Source organism: Rattus rattus, chromosome 3 (assembly GCF_011064425.1).
Source record: "Rattus rattus isolate New Zealand chromosome 3, Rrattus_CSIRO_v1, whole genome shotgun sequence".
Classification (NCBI taxonomy): domain Eukaryota; kingdom Metazoa; phylum Chordata; class Mammalia; order Rodentia; family Muridae; genus Rattus; species Rattus rattus.
In genome coordinates, this window is record NC_046156.1 from 203,205,286 (window position 1) to 203,223,512 (window position 18,227).

At 44.7% G+C, this 18,227-nt stretch overlaps 1 protein-coding gene across 1 annotated transcript in view; it reads left to right on the plus strand.

Moving 5' to 3' along the window:
- The window catches only part of Cmya5 (cardiomyopathy associated 5), a 92,849-nt gene that overhangs the window by 21,838 nt on the left and 52,784 nt on the right, over positions 1 to 18,227 (plus strand). Inside the window, exon 2 of the mRNA XM_032899030.1 lies at positions 12,162 to 17,933. Within this exon, the coding sequence (XP_032754921.1) occupies positions 12,162 to 17,933 (5,772 nt within the window). The remainder of the gene's footprint in view (positions 1 to 12,161; positions 17,934 to 18,227) is intronic.

Below are 18,227 nucleotides of genomic sequence, written 5' to 3' on the forward strand. Positions count from 1 at the left end.
GAACCCAAGGATTGGCAGATAAAGATATGAGTGTCGCCTTTGTTCACTGACAAGGGTGAGAACAGATAGGATGGCATGGGTGTCTAAGAAGATAATGTGCTTTCCAAAACCTAGTTCTAGAATCAGACAGATGTATGCATCCAGTTGCAGAGAACTGCAGGCCTTTCTCATCTAAGCCATAGCACAGGGAACACAGTAAACTAGGGAAGAGTGAGAAGTTAGGCCAGACAAGTCATGCTAGCAAATGTCTTTTTACATGAAAAGGAATAAGAAGTCAGCGTCCAGACTGATTATTTTAAGTAACTTGCTACCATGTATTTTAAGATATTTTACAGATAAAATGCTCATTTTAAAGCATCAAGAATATGTAAATCTTTATATCACACATTTTATTCCTATACTATTGTACAGATGGAGCAAGAGACTGTTCTCGAGCTCGGCTAGGATGTTGTTGTGTCTAGTGGCATTCTTGTATTGATGAAGGCGTAGGCAACCTCTGGTAGCTTCATCCAGACACAGTCTAAGTTTGAGAAGTTGGAACTGCCACATAGCTAATTTATATTTCTTCTACAAATCTGAAGTTCAGCCAAAATTGGTTAATTCTAAGTGAAATTTTAAGAACTTTTAGAAGATTTGCATTGTACAACAATCCCACGATCAAACAATGCTTAAAATAGTAGTAGTACATAATTTGGCGTAATAAAGACATGTTGAAATGAATGGCTCTCCACCTCTATGAAGTCAGCTGGAAGCCACTGTGGGTTACTCAAGTCTTAAAGTTATGCATGGAACATAGACTGAAGAGGGTTAACACCAAATGAATGCAAATTAGCAATAAAAAGAGAAGCCCCACCCTTTTTAAAAGATTTATTTATTTATTTATTATATATATAAGTAGCTGTCTTCAGACACACCAGAAGAGGACATCAGATCTTATTACAGATGGTTGTAAGCAACCATGTGGTTGCTGGAATTTGAACTCAGGACCTCTGGAAGAGCAGTCAGTGCTCCTAACCACTGAGCCATCTCTCCAGCCTAAGAGAAACCCTTCTAAGACACTGTAACTAGACCAATGGGAGTCCCCAGAGCTTTCCATTTTCCCTGCATAAAAGGCTGATGCCCCCAGCAAACCAATCACTCTGTGGAGCAGACTGCTCCTTCAGGAACACCAAATATTTGAGGTTGTGTTTGTTTTAAAGACTTATTTCTAGTTTTTGTCTTTTAAAAGCACATGGGTTTGTGGACATGAGTGCAGTGCACACAGAGGCCAGAAGAAAGTGTCAGATCCCCTGGAAGTGGAGTTGGAGTGGTTAAAGTGCTTGAAGTCAAAACTCAGGTCCTTTGCATCTTAACCTCTGAGCCACCTGTCCGGTCCCTAGGCTGTGTTTTAGGTAGGGTCATTTGAGTTGGTCCCTGAGCTTTTTATGTACTGGTTGTATTTGTACTGTTAGAATAAAATAAAGTAAATTTTATTTAAGCTGATGAAATGTGGGCCCAAGAGTAAAAGAAATCGGTTCTTCTCAAAATAAAGTTGAATATTTAGGAAGATTTATAAAAGAACATTGAAGGAATATTGCAAGGGGCCAATGAGATGACTCAATACGTAAAAGGTGCTTGCTACCAAACACGGTGACCTGACCTGGGTTAAGTCCCTAGAGTAAAAGAATCTACATTTGCAAGTTGTCATCTGTCTTCTACATGGACACGGTAACACACACACACACACACACACACACACACACACACACACACAACTATAGACAACAATTGCCAAATGACATGTTTACTCACAGTCAAGTGTGCAGTATACACACACACACACACACACACACACACACACACACACACACACAAACTATAGACAACAATTGCCAGTAGACGTGATGTCTACTCACAGCAAGTTCACAGTGCTGGGGAGGAGCTCAGAGTTTGGATGCAGGATGACAAATGCTATCTGAGACAACAACATCCAGACCCTGCAGGCTGCCAAAGGAGCTGGTCTCCACAGAAAGAACAGTAATCCGAACAGATTATTATTAAATAATTAATTATTAAATAATAGCATATTATTTTACGTACATGGACATTTTCCTTGCATGTATGTCTATATACCATGTTCATACCTGATGCCCACAGAAGCCAGAAGAGAATTTCAGATACTAGAGCCAGAGTTGTGGACAGTTGTGAGTGACCATATGGGTGCTGGGAATTGAACCTGGGTTCTCTAGAAGAGCATCCAGTGCTCTTAACTGCTGAGCTGTCTCTCTGGCCCCTGAACTGAGAAATATTACCATCATGCTCTTTCCATATACAATTCTTTGGGGTTTTTTTCTGTGTTTGAATGCCGTATGTGTGTGTACACATGTATGTGCAGGTGCATGTCCTCATGGATATGCACACGGAGGACAGACTAGGATGCCAGGCATCCTCCTATGTCTTATTCTTTTAAAGCAGACACACAGTGAGTGTCTCACTGAGCTCCCTGCGTTGTGGCTAGGCTGACTGGACAGCAGGCCCCATCAATCTTTCTGTCTCTCTGATACTATACCAGATATTCATGACTACACCAGCTTTCATGTTGGTTCTGAAGATCTGAACTAAGGTCTTCTTTCTTTTACCCACTCAAGTCATCTCCCTAGTCCTCATGATTCCTAACTTCATTTTAAATAAAGTACTGGTTTCTGTGTGAGCTAAGGTGAAGTGAAGAAAGAAAGGGACAGAAGGTCACCAGGAAGAGCGACCAAAACCTGGACAGGTCTGCGACCTGTTCTTTATATACCCGACCTGATCATTTTGGAGTGTAATACATTTTTTTTTTGCACCTTTAGTGAAATTCATCTGATTCAAGTTATCACCCACAAAAACAAAATGTCATTACAACAGTGAGATACAAGAATATACCCAGCATAAAGTCCAGAATGACAGAAGGCCAATAGGGGGAGAGGTCGCTGTGGTAGCACACATCGGCCATAACGATGGAAGAGAAATACTAAGTTAGAAAGGTCAAGACAGGGAGGGAACTGAGAGGACAGGGGAGAGGAGGGCAACTGAAACTCAGGGTATATGAAGAAGCCTACTGTTTCACAATCTTATTAAAAATACAATAAAAAGGAATTTGAATGGATATGCCTTCCAAAAATGGATAATGCCCCTCCTAGAAGCCTTGGATTATTAAACAAAATCTCTGTATCAGGTGTGAAATATTTTCCTATGGATTGTTGAGTAAGGGAACCCCCCCCCCCAAAATGACCCAATATAGGATATTGCCACTGCTTTTGGGCGACCACTAGATCTTGATGGTCATACCTCCATTGCCAAAACTATCCCACACTTTGGTTACTGGTCATAGAGCAAGCTGGAGCTGAGTTGAAAGCTTCTTCCGTAACAGCTAGGCTACATGGTCCTAGAAGATTCTAAGTAGGTTACTAAAGGAGAAGAGCCATTAACAGTTTTACTTGGCTGTGTGCCTTGTGAGACACAATAATAGACGTATTCTCCAGTGCAATAGTGGAATGACTGTTATGGACATAACCAACTGCTTTCCAATAGGACTTGGGGCCTGCTTCATGGAGGGAACTCGTGCTTGGTTCTGTAAGCCTGGTCAAGAGCCTTTGGCTTGGAAAGTCATAGACCCTAGAGATGAACCCACAGCTATCATTCTGCTAAACGGTAGTACATTTAATCTGCCTTCTAAATACTCGCATTTATACCCATAGACTAATGCTGAGATAAGACTCCATCAGAGAAGCTTCTTGTAGCTGGAGGTGAAGCCTACAACTGGACAAAACGCCTAGAGTAGGTGACGGGTGGGGTTCTCTGATTCGGCTGAGACAGCTATAATACACACAGAAAGCTCAGACAACGTTGTAGAAGAGGGCAGAAAAAATGTAAGAGCTGAGGATGAAGAGATAGACAACATTAGAGACACCCTAGACATGACATAGCCTTGCACTCACAAACTCACTGAGGCTGCGGTGATCTCCACAAGACTTGAACAAGACTGGGCCCATCAATATTTTATCATGGATGAGGGGAGGATCCATGCGACCCCACCCCTCCCAAAGAGACTATGGGCAATTCATGCTAGTTGGGGAACAGATGTTATTTTCTTCAGTAGTGAGTCCACAGATACATTGCCCCCGCTCCATTGAATAACTTCCACTCATGCTTGGACAGGTAAATCCACAGACAAAAAGAAGACATGGATGTGGGAGGGGGATTCACTGAGAAGACTGCCAGTAGGAAGGGTAAGGGGCTAAGGGCAGGTAACAGGCAGGAATGAGTACAATACATAAACCTATAAAACTGTCAATAAAAGGTGAAAAAATAGCAGTAGCAAACATACAACTCCACTCAGAGATGGACATACTTTTCCCCTATGGGGACTGGTCACATAGAGGAAATATAAATTAGTTCATTGGGGGAAAACTTGGATGTGGAACAGCAGAGCACACCCAGTCCTTTAATCTCCCCTTCCACAAAAAGCCATATTGATTTAAGCCACAGCTAGACTGCTATAGGAAGGGAGGGCTTTCTGGAGAACAATGGTGCTTATGTAATGCTTTTATTTATGGAGTGGAGAGAACAGGAAGAAACAATTAAGACAGAACGTTGTTAGAGACTAGAAACAAAGAGACGGAAACTCTAGAGCTTAAAGATATAACAGCACAAAATAATATGTCTGATGATGTGAGTAAGCGGTTCAGACATGACCAAGCACAGTATCAGCATCCTGGGGGAAAACACCCAGAGATCGTGGAAGAGAGAGTGAGACTAATGATAGAATTCGTGGGAACTTGGAATATAAGTAGAGAAGAGAGAGATGGTAGCAAAGCAGTATTTGAAAAGAGAAGAGGGCTGTGGCTGTCTCCTCAATGATGAGAAGCATTATTGTACAGATCTGAGGAACCATAGCAATTCTGAGCAGTGCAGTACACTAAGCGTATGAAAATAACTTCTGAGAATAGAGGACAGTATCAAGTCCCACATGGACGGTTGGTTGGCTGGGGAAAAGGTTCCCATTGCTTACAAGACAGGTAATGATGAGACTGACAGCTCGTTTATCCACGCATAACCATGGAGGACAGATGATAACGGAACGCCGATTTAAAGTGCTGAAATAAAATACCTGATAATTTAGAAAATTTCAAGAGGAAGGATATTAAAGCACCTTTAATGAAAATGTAGTTAAGAATTTGTCACCAGGGAAATTCATAACAGAGGAAGCATCAAGAGGCGTTCTTCAGGGAGGGCAGAGATGATTTCAGATAGAATATTGGAAGTGCAGGAACAAAGGAAGCACGATCAAAGATTTAGCGTGTAGGTAAAGTTAAGTAAATATTGACAGTTTTAAAAAGCAAAAGTAATTATGTCTTGTGAAACTTAAAAAATGTATAGGCTGAAAATATGTAATTATAGTGGCCTGTGAGTTGAAATTAAAGTGATTCACAGTACTCCCATTGTTTAAGAAAAAGTGAAAGTACCAATTAATGTTAGAAATTAATGAGTCAAGGGTGCATGCTGTAGGGTCAGCAGTATAAGGATAGTAAAATAGACTGTAACTTATAGACCATTATAAAAGAGAGGAAAATTTAATAATAAGGATATTCAATATAAAATAAAGCAGGAAAAGAGAGAAAAAAGATCATAGAATAGGTAGTACAAACAGTAAACAGTAAGCAAAATTCAGCCTCAAATGTGTAACGAGTGGGGTGTTGGGGTACCTGGAAGAGAATGGGGGACAAGGGACACAAAGAAGGACGCCAAGATAAGAGTCTGATCAAGGCGACAATTTTATTTTTTCCCAAGGCTGAATTTATATCATAACATGGGTAACAGAGGGAGGGGAGAAGTGTGAAACATTTACACAGGCCAAGGACACAGTATTCGTGTGGTCAGGGAGTAGGCTGATGTTGACAGGATGTCAGAAAGGTCACAGGTTTGTCATATTATTAAGTCAGCAAGAGGACTTTATCATATTATTATTTTTCTTGACCACTAGATTTGTACTAGTCTTCTGCAGCTGGCTGGGGATTTTCCATGAACTTAGTCATACTTAATTCTAACATCAACAATGGAGGGCTTCAAGGGCATCGCTCCCAACACAAATGTCTTTAAATGAATCAGTGTTTCATCTGAATTATCAGAATGGATTTTTAAAATATATACTTCTTGTAAGAGGCACATCTAAAACGTAAGTGTCTTGTTATTTTTCTATTATTGTGATAAAGCACCACGACCAAGGCAACTGATAGAAGAGTTTATTTGGGGCTCACAGTTCTGGAGGGTGAGTCTATGACTATCTGCAGCAGGCAGGCAGGCAGGCATGGCACTGGAGTAGTGCTGAGAGCTCACATCTTGAAATCGAAGCGACTAGAGAGCACACTGAGAATGATGTGGGCTTTTGAAACTGTAAGGCTCACCCCCAGTGGCACACCTCCTCCAACAAAGCCACGCCTCCTAATCCTTCTCAAATAGTTCCACCAACTGGGAACTAAACATTCAAAGTCTTCAGGCATAAGGTCCTCTGAGGGCAATTATCATTCAAACCACCACAATAAGTATACAGGGCAATTAAAAATATTCAAAATGCAACAAGGTAACCATGTAAACAGCCAAAATATATCTGATATAGACAACAATTAAAGTTTTTTTGTCTACTGAATAAGTTACTTATTAAACACTTCACTATGAGCTAGGCATAATGTACGAGTGGTTTTCCCAGGCTGAAGCAGGAGGGTAACAGGCTAGAAGCCCACTTGAGTTATACAGAAAGACTGTTCTGAATACCAAAACAAATAAATAATCAAATAAACACCTTACCTGAAAACTCCAGATCTGAAGACTTCAAGAAATTCTACCAAATACTTGAGGGAGAAATAATGCAGCAAACTCCTCCAGAGAAGAGGCAATGACTCCTAACTTGCTTTAAGAAGCAACATGGGGGCTGGAGAGAGGGCTCAGAGGTTAAGAGCACCGACTGCTCTTCCAGAGGTCCTGAGTTCAATTCCCAGCAACAATATGGTGGCTCACAACCATCTGTAATGAGATCTGATGCCCTCTTCTGGTGTGTCTGAAGACAGCTACAGTGTACTTATAATAAATAAATAAATAAATAAATAAATAAATAAATAAGTCTTTAAAAAAAAAGAAGCAACATGGTTTTGATATGAAAATTTAAAAAGAAAACCCACTGTAACCAAGTATATTGAAGTTCAGTATTATTTCTATACTCCCTAAACGAGTAATAGAACCAAGTCCAACTTTATATAAAATCTCTAACACTGTACCCATATTGAGTGCAATTCAGAAGTTCAAGGTTGGTGTCTTAGTTAGGGTTTTATTGCCGTGAAGAAGCACCATGACCAAGGCAAACTCTTATAAAGGAAAACATTTAATTGGGGCTGGCTTAGAGTTTCAGAGGTTTAGTCCATTATCAGTGGGAATCCAGTATCCAGGCAGGCACGGTGCTAGAGAAGGAGCTGAGAGTGATACATCTTGATCTGAAGGCAGCTAGAAGGAGACTCTACTCTGCAGGCAGCTAGGAGAAGGGTCTCTTCCACACTGGGTGGAGCTTGAGTACCAGGAACCCTCAAAGCCCACCCCCACAGTGACACACTCCCACCAATAAGGCCATACCTATTCTAACAAGTCCACACTTCCTAATTGTGCTAAGCATAGTCAAACTACACCATTGGTTTCTGTATACTGGTCACTGTAATTCTTATGAACAACATAGAAAAGAAAAAGTGATGTCATAGTCAAATAAAAACTGTTTTAATGAAGTTGACAAGCATCCATAACGTTTATAGAATGGTCTTAGCAAACTCAGTAAAGACCTCCCTTAATCAGGGGAAGGCAGTCCTGGAAAGGAGCCGTCAGGGCTCCCTCTGGTATTGTGGGTCTATTGTTTTCTTGACCTGACTCACACCTGCTGGGTCGTTCTCTTGTCTGACTCTGAAGGGTGTTCTCACACCATTACCTAATAGGAAGCTAAGAAATGATCAGACAGTTGCTTGTTGAGAAAGCAGTGGGAGAGGGAGAGATGATCCAAAGCCAGCATCTTTAATTAGGCAAAGCAGATGGTACCCAAAAGCAAAGACTTGTCCTACACAATGAGAAACAACTCTAAGAATTTTCCTGAGCTCTCTGGGGACCACTTCTCTTTCATTAACAAAGTTCATTGTTTCTTTAGATAAAGTATATCATGAATTTTGGGGTTACGGCTAAACACATTTGAAGACAGCCATTTTCCATTGCTATTTGTGGTTGAGTAAGAATTGGCCCCCCGAGGGCTCACAGATTCAAAAGCTTGGTCACCAGGGAGTGGCACTATTTGAAAAGATTAGGAAGTATGGCCTTGTTGGAGGAAGTGTGTCTCTCGGGATGGGCTTTGAGGTTTTGAAAGCCCAGTGTCTCTCTCTTCCTGCTGCCTATGGATCTGGATACAGAACTCTCAGCTCCTTTTCCAGCACCATGCTTCCCACCATGGTGATGATGGACTGAACCTCTGAAACTGTAAGCCAGCCCCAATTAAATGTCGTCCTTTATAAGAGTTGCCTTGGTCATGGAGTCTCTTCGCAGTGATAGAACTCTGAAAAAAGACGCTGCCGGTGACTGAGCTTAGCCTCTCAGTGAGCCAGGCTGCCTGTTCAGATGTGCGGTCTCCACCTTCCGTGGCCTTTTCCTGGGATAAGCTCCACCATGTTCCTAGCTCCTCCTCTTCTCACCCATCCCCAAACTCCCGTGTCTTCTGTAAACCTACACACACACCTCTCTTTTGTGAAACTTCCCCCTCTGCCCTCACTGGACCTTTCCGCTCTCCCCTAATAGCATTTAAGCCACTATATTAGATTAGATTACTTCTGGAGGCAGGCCTTGTGCTGGAGACATAGGTCTGTGGTAGCTTCCTTGTCTGGGATGCTCAGTGCCCTGGGTTGGATCCCTACAATCAGGGAAGAGAAGAAGGGCCTATGTCTTTATATTTATATTTTTTACTACCTAAACTTAACAAAAATTTATTAGGTGCAGAAACAATAGTCAATGAATACACAAGTGATTGATTAGGCCACTCTAACTCAGCAGGTCTCTGATTCTTTATACGGCCTTCTGGTGCTCCGTTCAGCACTCCTGAACTCATTCTAGCTAGTAATGAAACTGTCTCTGCTTGAGCACACTGAATTTACAATCAATAACGAACTCTAAATTGAATTTCTAATTGCTTTTATAATGCTTTTGCATGCACAGGCCTTCCCAATACCGACTCCCATGTTTGTGGTGTAACGTTCATTTTTTAATGCCATCCTATTTTACGTTGAATGGCAGGAGAGAGAAGGGGTAGCCTGAGTTGAACATTTTTGAAGAAAAACCTTAATTAGGTATGAAAAAGAGTTTGAAAAATAAAAAAAAGGAAGGTAGTCTAGGACCAAAATTGATTCCTAATTAAGTTTAGTGGCTTAATACCAAAACAAGTAAAGGAGGGCCAAACTGCTGGGAAAATGAAGAAATGAATTCCTCCCACTTCTTCCTGGTCCCTTTCACCCAAGTCCTCTGAAGAACTTTTCTGTTCTTTTTCGCAGACTGTAGCACAGGAAGAGACTAATGCCCCACTGTGCTGGGCACCGAGGAGATAAAGGCAGGGTACATCTGTACCTTCTGGATAGCCTTCCAGGGACGCTGAAGGTTACCAAAGTAGTGAGGCACAGCCGCAGGCACTGAAGTCCTGGCCTGAAGCCCAAGGCACCAGGAAGGGGTCAGAGCAAGCAAGTCTTTTTTTTTTTTTTTTGGTTCTTTTTTTCGGAGCTGGGGACCGAACCCAGGGCCTTGCGCTTCCTAGGCAAGCGCTCTACCACTGAGCTAAATCCCCAACCCCCAGAGCAAGCAAGTCTTAAGTGTGCTGTGTACGTTTCAGAAGTAGGTTTGTTCAGGCAAGGGTTCCACCGCTCTGTGTCCAGATAGAAGCTCCCTAGAGCTTTTCTTTTTAAACATTTACTTATTTATTATATGTAAGTACACTGTCGCTGTCTTCAGACACCAGCAGAGGGCATCAGATCTCATTACAGATGGTTGTGAGCCACCATGTGGTTGCTGGGATTTGAACCCAGGACCTCCAGAAGAGCAGTCAGTGCTCTTAACCACTGAGCCATCTCTCCAGCCTCCAGAGCTTTAAAATCAAAGATATGGCAATATCCAGAGTCCGTCCTAACAGAAATACCAGAGTTGGCGGTGGTGGAGAGGTGTGGGTGGTCGCAGTATTTTCTTACGGCTCCCACAGGTGTTTCTAAGGTACTCCAGAGTTTAGGACCACTCTTTGAAGCAGAGACTAATGATTTTTGAAGAGTTAATAAGGGCTCTGAATTTTGTATGTCTTTCTTTTTTAGAAAAAGAAAGTGCTTTGCTTTAATATCTACGCTTAACAGTTATATAGTCTTGTTTCTTTTGTTGTGGAAGAGTACAATAGGCCAATCAACATTTTTTTTAAATTGTCTCAAATTACAGCTATACTCCTAGGAGAAGAGACTCCTGCAGCCTTAATCTCTAGCTTAGTGTTTATGAAACAATGGCCAGTATACAATGCTTAAATCAGCCAGGATAGTCACAGCAGAAATCTTAAATGTAAGCCCTGAAGGGTAGACAGAATTTGGCTACCCCACCAGAGCTGGGGTATGGTAGAGGAGAAGCAATTCAAAGGAAGGAGCAGCAATAGCAAAGGGGAGGAAAGAGGAAAAACAAAACAAGGAAGAGTGAGCCACCCCCCAGGGGCTGCCCAGGGGCACATGCAGGGGTAGCCTGAGCCCATTGTCTCAGGGCATGTGGAACCAGGCCTAGCAGATAGCCCTTCCAAACGCACGTACCACTGAAGATGAGTCTAATATCACGTTCAAGGATTATATGGAAACCCGACGGCAAATAGCATTTATTGAGCTCCAACTATATACCGGGAGTGGTTTCTTAGCATTCTGTTTGTATATTAACTAATCCTTCCATCAACTCTATAGTGTATTCGATTATTATTCTTATCCTACAGATGGTGGAAGTGAGGAGGCATGGGACTTCCTTTGTTATAACTGCACCCAGGAAATAATTACTAGATAGTGAATTCGATACAATAAATATGGGGCCATGCTCTAAAAAGATGCATTGGTTAGTGGTCTCATTTTTCTGTGAGCATCGTAGCATGTACTCACACTAGATGGTAGCAGTCAACCCTGCCATGGCCTCCAGAGGCGAGGCTCTGAAAAAGCAGCTGCCTGCATTCCACGCCAGGGCATGCAGCCTTACATCAACTTTTCTTTCTGGTTCTGGTTTTCTGTTTGTTAAGTTGGAATCCATTCCAACTAAAGAGTATGTAGCATAAACTGGTAACATGGTTTACTCATTATCAAGCATTTTATACTTTATGTGATTGTATATGTTACGATTTTATGCAACTGGAAACGAGTAGAGATTTTTCCCAGCATCATCACAAACGTAATTGATTCATTAGCTATGATGTTATGATGGCTACTGTGACACTAGGCTAAAGGAAGTCCCCAGTTCCATTCCAATTCCCTAGGACCATGGTTGTTTGTGCAGCCCGCAGTTAATCTGATACCATTCTGTGGTACACAGTTGTCGTTATAACAGAAGCTAATCATGTAGGAGTGGGGGAGGCGTGTACTTGGAAATAAAATCGGATGGGAATTCGGAGCCAAGGATCTTCCTGTTTTGTAAGTATGAAGAGTTTATTGAGATTTGTCTCGCTGAGGGATCTCGCTAATGGGATGCTTGGGAAAGCCAGCTGGAAGGAGAATAGGAGGGGCTGAGACCGGGCCAATCAAAAAGGCAGGCATCAGACTCCTGGCCAGTTAGGAAGCAGATGGAGTGGGTGGTCCACAGCTAGGTCTGGCGGCAACTGTGGGAACAAAGAGCACAGATGCCAGAGTCACATGTGGGTCCTGCTCAGAGAAGGGAGCCTTAGTGACTGAGGAACACGGGACGACCAGGTGGGCAGCCCAGAATGAGGAAAGTGTGAAAATGAACTTTAGCTCACTTTATAGTCACCCCACATTTGAGGTAGATGGGATTATTGACTTCTATATTTTGTATTTACTTGTTCTAATAATTAATATGAATTTTATTTTATTGCTATAATATATAATTATTGATATTAATCACCATAGGTTATCAGATGAGGATGAAGAGGGTAAGATCAAGCAGGAGTGTATCATCTCTGACCCATCCTTTTCCATGGTGGCAGTTCAACGGGAGGACAGCGGGATAACCTGGGAGACCAATTCAAGCAGATCTTCCACTCCCTGGGCTTCAGAAGAAAGTCAGACATCGGGAATATGTAGTTTGGAAGGGTCAGCTCTGACTTCTCCTCCAGGAAGTGTTTCCTTTATTATGGATGAAGTTAAAAGGACACGCAAAAGAACTCAGAAGTCCAAGCGGGGCTCACCATCATTGCGTAGGAAAGGCAGCAAAAAAAGGAATTCTCTAGAATCGCAAGATGTTCTGACAAACCAAGAAGATGGTCCTTTAATTTCAGAAAAGCCCATGCTCAATACTGAGAAAGAAAAGTCATCTATTGGCACTTATGATAAAACAAGAAGGAAGAAGACTGAATCAAATACGCCTCCCATCACTGGGGCTATCTACAAAGAGCACAAACCATTAGTATTGAAGCCAGTCTACATAGGAACGGTACAATACAAAATAAAGATGTTCAATTCAGTTAAAGAAGAGTTAATTCCTCTACAATTTTATGGAACACTGCCAAAAGGTTATGTGATTAAGGAAATACACTACAGGAGAGGGAAAGAATCATCCATTAGTCTAGAGCCGGATTTGAGCAATGGTGGTTCTAACATAGCTTCCCAAAGGAAATTAGCCCAGAGCCCAGAAGAAGACAGGGCAAGAGAGCTTGCTCCACCCTGGAGAGGTGCCCTCTCCAAAGGGTCCATGACCTCATTGTTTAGTCACGAAGAGCAAAAGAAAACATATACTGATTCCCTCTTAAATGCTACATCTTCAACAGAACACACATTACCCTCTTATTCAAGAAATGATACAGCCGATCAAGAAGAACATCTCAGACCTTCACAGACCGTGCAACAACAGCCAGCTGACGAGTCAAAGACCTACAGAACAGAACCACCCAGCACTCCAGCAACCATGGTCCCCGAAAGAGCAAAGGAAGAACTGGAGCAGAACTCACAAGGAATGGAAAGTTCAGAGGATGCGTCAGTCTTGTCAGGCTTAGCTAATGATGTGGAACAGGAAGGCATGGTTTCCGTTAACCATTCCATGTCATGGGAGGCAGAGAAGGAGTCTTTGAAGACAGGACCATCAAGACCAGGACCAGCCATCCAAGAAGGGTTTGAGCCAGACATGGAAGAGTTAGAGCCGATTTCAATAGAAAAAATGGAACGAGTGTCTGAACCTGTGACCTCATCTGAGCCCATAGTCCGTAGAGAGGAGGAGCATGCGCCTGAGCCCCTAGTCCATAGAGAGGAGGAGCTTGTGCCCGAGCCCAAAGTTCATAGAGAGGAGGAGCATGCGCCTGAGCCCATAGTCCATAGAGAGGAGGAGCATGCGCCTGAGCCCATAGACCACAGAGAGGAGGAGCTTGCGCCTGAGCCCCTAGTCCATAGAGAGGAGGAGCTTGCGCCCGAGCCCAAAGTTCATAGAGAGGAGGAGCTTGCGCCCGAGCCCCATAGAGAAGAAGAGCATGCGCCTGAGCCCCTAGTCCATAGAGAGGAGGAGCATGCGCCTGAGCCCCTAGTCCATAGAGAGGAGGAGCATGCGCCTGAGCCCCTAGTCCGTAGAGAGGAGGAGCATGCGCCTGAGCCCCTAGTCTATAGAGAGGAGGAGCAAGCGCCTGAGCCCCTAGTCCGTAGAGAGGAGGAGCATGCGCCTGAGCCCTTAGTCCATAGGGAGGAGGAGCATGCGCCTGAGCCCCTAGTCCGTAGAGAGGAGGAGCATGCGCCTGTGCCCTTAGTCCATAGGGAGGAGGAAGTTCATAGAGAGGAGGAGCATGCGCCCGAGCCTCTTCTCTCCCTTGCATCACAGGAAGTAGAGAGTGGAGTAGAAACTTCTCTACCAATCACAGATACCATTGAACCTGAAGATTCTAGTCTAGAAGAAGAGATCATAGAACTTGATTACCCAGAAAGTCCTTTAGTTTCTGAGAAGGATTCCCCATTGCCTTTGTCCCCTGAAGTGGAGCACAGAAAAGAGCCCATTCTCCCATCACAGATGACATTCACACCTGAACATATCACCTTGTCCGAGGAAGAAAGAGAGGAAAGCGAATCTGTTTCTACTGATTCTGCTTTTGTATCTGAGTATTCAGTCCTACAGGATTTGAACCGTAAGTCAGAGAAGTTAGAAGTAGAGGCAGTTTCTGTATCTGATGTGAAATCTAGTGAACCTGCCGTCTTTTCAGAGGGCGAGGAGGAACGTGAGTCTTACTCCCCAGCTGTGACCTCTGTATCTGAGCATTCTCTTTCTCCATCCACCACTGAGAAGACATCTTCCACCCAGTCCCCACTCTTTTCAACAGTTTCACCAGACAATCTGGTCCTGTCTGGAGATGAGGCCTCAGAGACAGAGGCCTCAGATTCTCTATCTGCGACTGAGTATTCTGGTCCAGCGCATGCGCAAGAGTTGCTGGTACGAGCAGGTGACCCTAAGCTCCCGTTAAAATCCCAACATGTTTCTGAGCCCATTATTCAGACGGAAGATGAGAAAGAAGATATTGGGCTACTTTCTTCAGCTGTGGATGCCACTTCTGAATACCCTCACTCGCCATCACTAAGTGAGAAGGCTTCTGAATGCCATTTGCCACCCCTGGCTACCACACTCAGACATGCTGCTCTATCAGAAGATGAGGGTCTAGAAAGTGGAAGTTTCGCATCAGATTCAAAACTGCCATTTAAACCCTCAGTTCCTCAAAGTGCAACACAAGAACCCCCCGAAAAAACAAGAGATGACACGCCCCAATTCAAACCCAAAGGCCTTGCTGAGCCGACAATCCTGTTAGAGGAAGAAAAGGAAGCCATCGAGCTATCTTCATCCAGTGAGGTCCCTGCAGCTGAACGCACTCTCCCTCCACAAACCACTGAGTTGCTTTCTGAAAGCCAGGCCCCACCTGCCTGGCCCACCTCATCCGAACAAGAGGTCCTGTCCGAAGAAAGGAGTGGAGAAGGCCAGCAGCGCTCATTCTCTTCCACACCAGAGCTTGTCCACGCATCGCCTCTGCTTCTAAAAGGTGCCTCCTCACCCTCAGCTCTATCAGAGCCAGGGCAGGAAGAGGACAGCATTGGGCCCCTTTCCCCTGATTCTGCGTTTGCATCAGAATTCTCTTTCTCACCCTATCCAACTCAGGAACTAGAGAGAAGAGAGCTGGGGCGTGACTCTCCACTGTGTTTAACGTCGCCCTCTGAGCACACTGTTCTGTCCGATGAGGACACCGAAGAGGCTGAACTCTTTTCTCCAGATTCAGCATCACAGGTTTCAATCCCACCGTACAGAATCGCAGAAACAGAGCGGAACAAAGTCGAGGCAGACGAATTACTCCCAATGAGTCCTGCGCCTGACTTTCCCTACTTCTCAGGGGCAGATGAAGAAGAGACGGGATCCTCAGTGGCCACGCCCGTGCCCGAGCATTCTGCTCCATCGAAGGAGCGGAAAGAGGAGCCTTTCCCTTCTATACCTGTGTTTGAAGATCTGAGCCTGCCACCTTCAGCCGTTATGACAACGACAGGCCAAGCAGAAACTAAGCCAGATGTTCCAACGGTTTCAACCTCTGTATCTGAATATCTCATCCTGGCCCAGCGGCAGAAAACTCGAGCATCTCTGGAGCCCGAGGCTGAAGATGTGGTGCCACCACCTTTAACCAGTGGATGGGAGGAGACAGATGCTAAGAGGAGTTCGACAGCAGCTACGATAGCAGCTTCTGCATCTGCAGTCTCATCCGTGGTAAAGGAAGAAACCGCATCCGTTTTGTCCACATCTCAGTTCTCCGTTTCACCTGAGTCAGCCCGTGTCCTTAAGACAGAACGGGAACCCAAAGCATCGCTCACTCTCACAAGTGCAGAGGAACAGATGGCTTTGCCCAAAGTCAGACGGGAAGAAATTGTGCCGGATTCTCAAGAAGCGACAGCGCACGCATCACAGGATCAGACACCAGAGCCTCAGCCCCCAAACGTTCCAGGGTCTGGGATGAGATATTCAGTTTTGTCTGACGTGGGAGATGAGCCAAAGGCGGGTGTCAAGCCCGATTTAGCGCCAGCTGTGACTTCTGAACTAGAGCAGAGAATGTTGTCAAAGAATGAGCCTGAAGTGGTAAAACCGCATTCACCTCCAGAGGAAACATCTATTTCTGGACGTAAGGTTTTATCCGCGGTGAAAACGGAAGTGAAACAGGAATCCAAAATAACCAGGGAACTTCCTGCAGCCTCGTCGGGAGTCGAGAGGGAAGTTGAGCATCATCCACCTGCACCAACCGCGCTTCCAGCGTTGCGGGAAGAAATGGAGAGAGAAACCAAAGCCAGCGTTTCTGCCACTCCAGTGCCAGTAACTAAGCTTGATTCAAATTCAGCTGTGTTCGGCAGAGATGAGATCCCGACAGACTCGTCTCTTGCGGGCCCTGCCCAACATCCGGGCTTTCAGGGAGTAGGGGAGAGTGGGTTAGGAAGTGGTGAGCCTTCGCTCACCATGTCTGCAGCCGATCCCACAGTTCTCAGAGGGGGAGAGAAGGAACCAATTAAAGAAGCTGCTGCTGTCCTTGACAGCTCTTCGTTCAGAGGCTCAGCTCGGCCAGGAGCAGAGGAAGAAAGGAAATTAGAGTCGTCTCTAAGTTTATCATCTCCCTCAGAGCTCTCTGATTGGTCAAAAGTGGAAACTGAAGAAGTTAAACCTGGGCGGCCAGGATCCAAGGTGCCCTCAGATGTGGCTGGGGAAACTAGGGTAGAAGACAAACGAGGCATTTCACTCTCCCCAGCTCCCGAGTCTAAAGAATCCATTTCGCCACAGAAAAAGAACTTGGTGTCTGTCTCAGAGGTGTTAAGGCCTGAACCCAAACTTCCCATCGACTTACGTAGTGAGGTAGAGAGAGAAGACACTGAGCCTCCTCCATCACAAGTGTCACCCACACCCAAACACACGGTGCCGGATGACAAACCTGAGGAGATGACAAGGTCTCCTGATTCCGAAAATTTAGTGTCAGATGATCCAGCCCCGACGTTACTGGCACTCAGGGATGAGGTGAATGGGCAAGCAGAGGAGACATCTTCTCCAGGGCTGGGGAGTTTCCTCTCAGGAAAAGAAGAGCTCGTAAAGCTCCCCCCAGAGCCTAAGAAGCCCAAACGGTTCTCAGAAGCACCGACTGTGGGGTTGGAACTCACTGATAGTAGAGACAGGGATGGGTCCTTAGGTATAGAAATAGTGAAACCCAGTGTCTTAGAAAAAGGCCCCACTGAGCTTAGGAGTGCAGGAAAAGAGCAAGAAGAACATAGGGGGCTCCCTGTGCCTGCTACGTCTCCACTAGAGACTGCTTCCTCTGACCTCCCCATAAAGCAAAAAGAGCTTAAAAAGACCCTTCCTGAGGGTCAAGCTGTTAAGGTGCCTGATGTGGGCAGCTCTTTTGCAGAGAAGCCAGACCTGGGTATTAAACAATTAGCACAGAAGAAAGAGAATCTGGAGCAACGGAAGCCATTCATGACAGCTGAGCCTGCCGATGTTATAGGAACAGAAGTGAAGGAGACCCTGATTTCTCCCAAGGATAACACTCGGATGCTGGACGAGCCAGATGGCTTGGTCAGTCAGCATGAAGACAGAAAACCAGGACCCAGGCAGCTGGAGTCCTCTGAGAGCAAGGATCTGATGCCAGAGAAACTCGGGGCTGCCCCGTTGGATTCAGATCACACACCTGGAATCAGGAAGCAGGAAGAACCCCATTTGCCATTGCAAGAACAAGCATCTATCCTCTGTGTATCTAGTGGCAAGGTAGAAACCTTCACCACTAAGACTTATCTTTCTGAAGAAACAGAGGCCGTGGTTCCTGTTGGGAAGACAGATAGAGGCAGAGCAGAGGAGAGGCAGAACAGTTCTCTCATGGAGAGTGAAAATTCAGTATCAGAGAAGACAAATGCAGAACTTCCCAAGCCTTGCAAAGAAGATGTCCAGATGGAACTCAAACTACCTCTTGGAAGAACTATCCAAAAATCAGAGACTGGCCCATC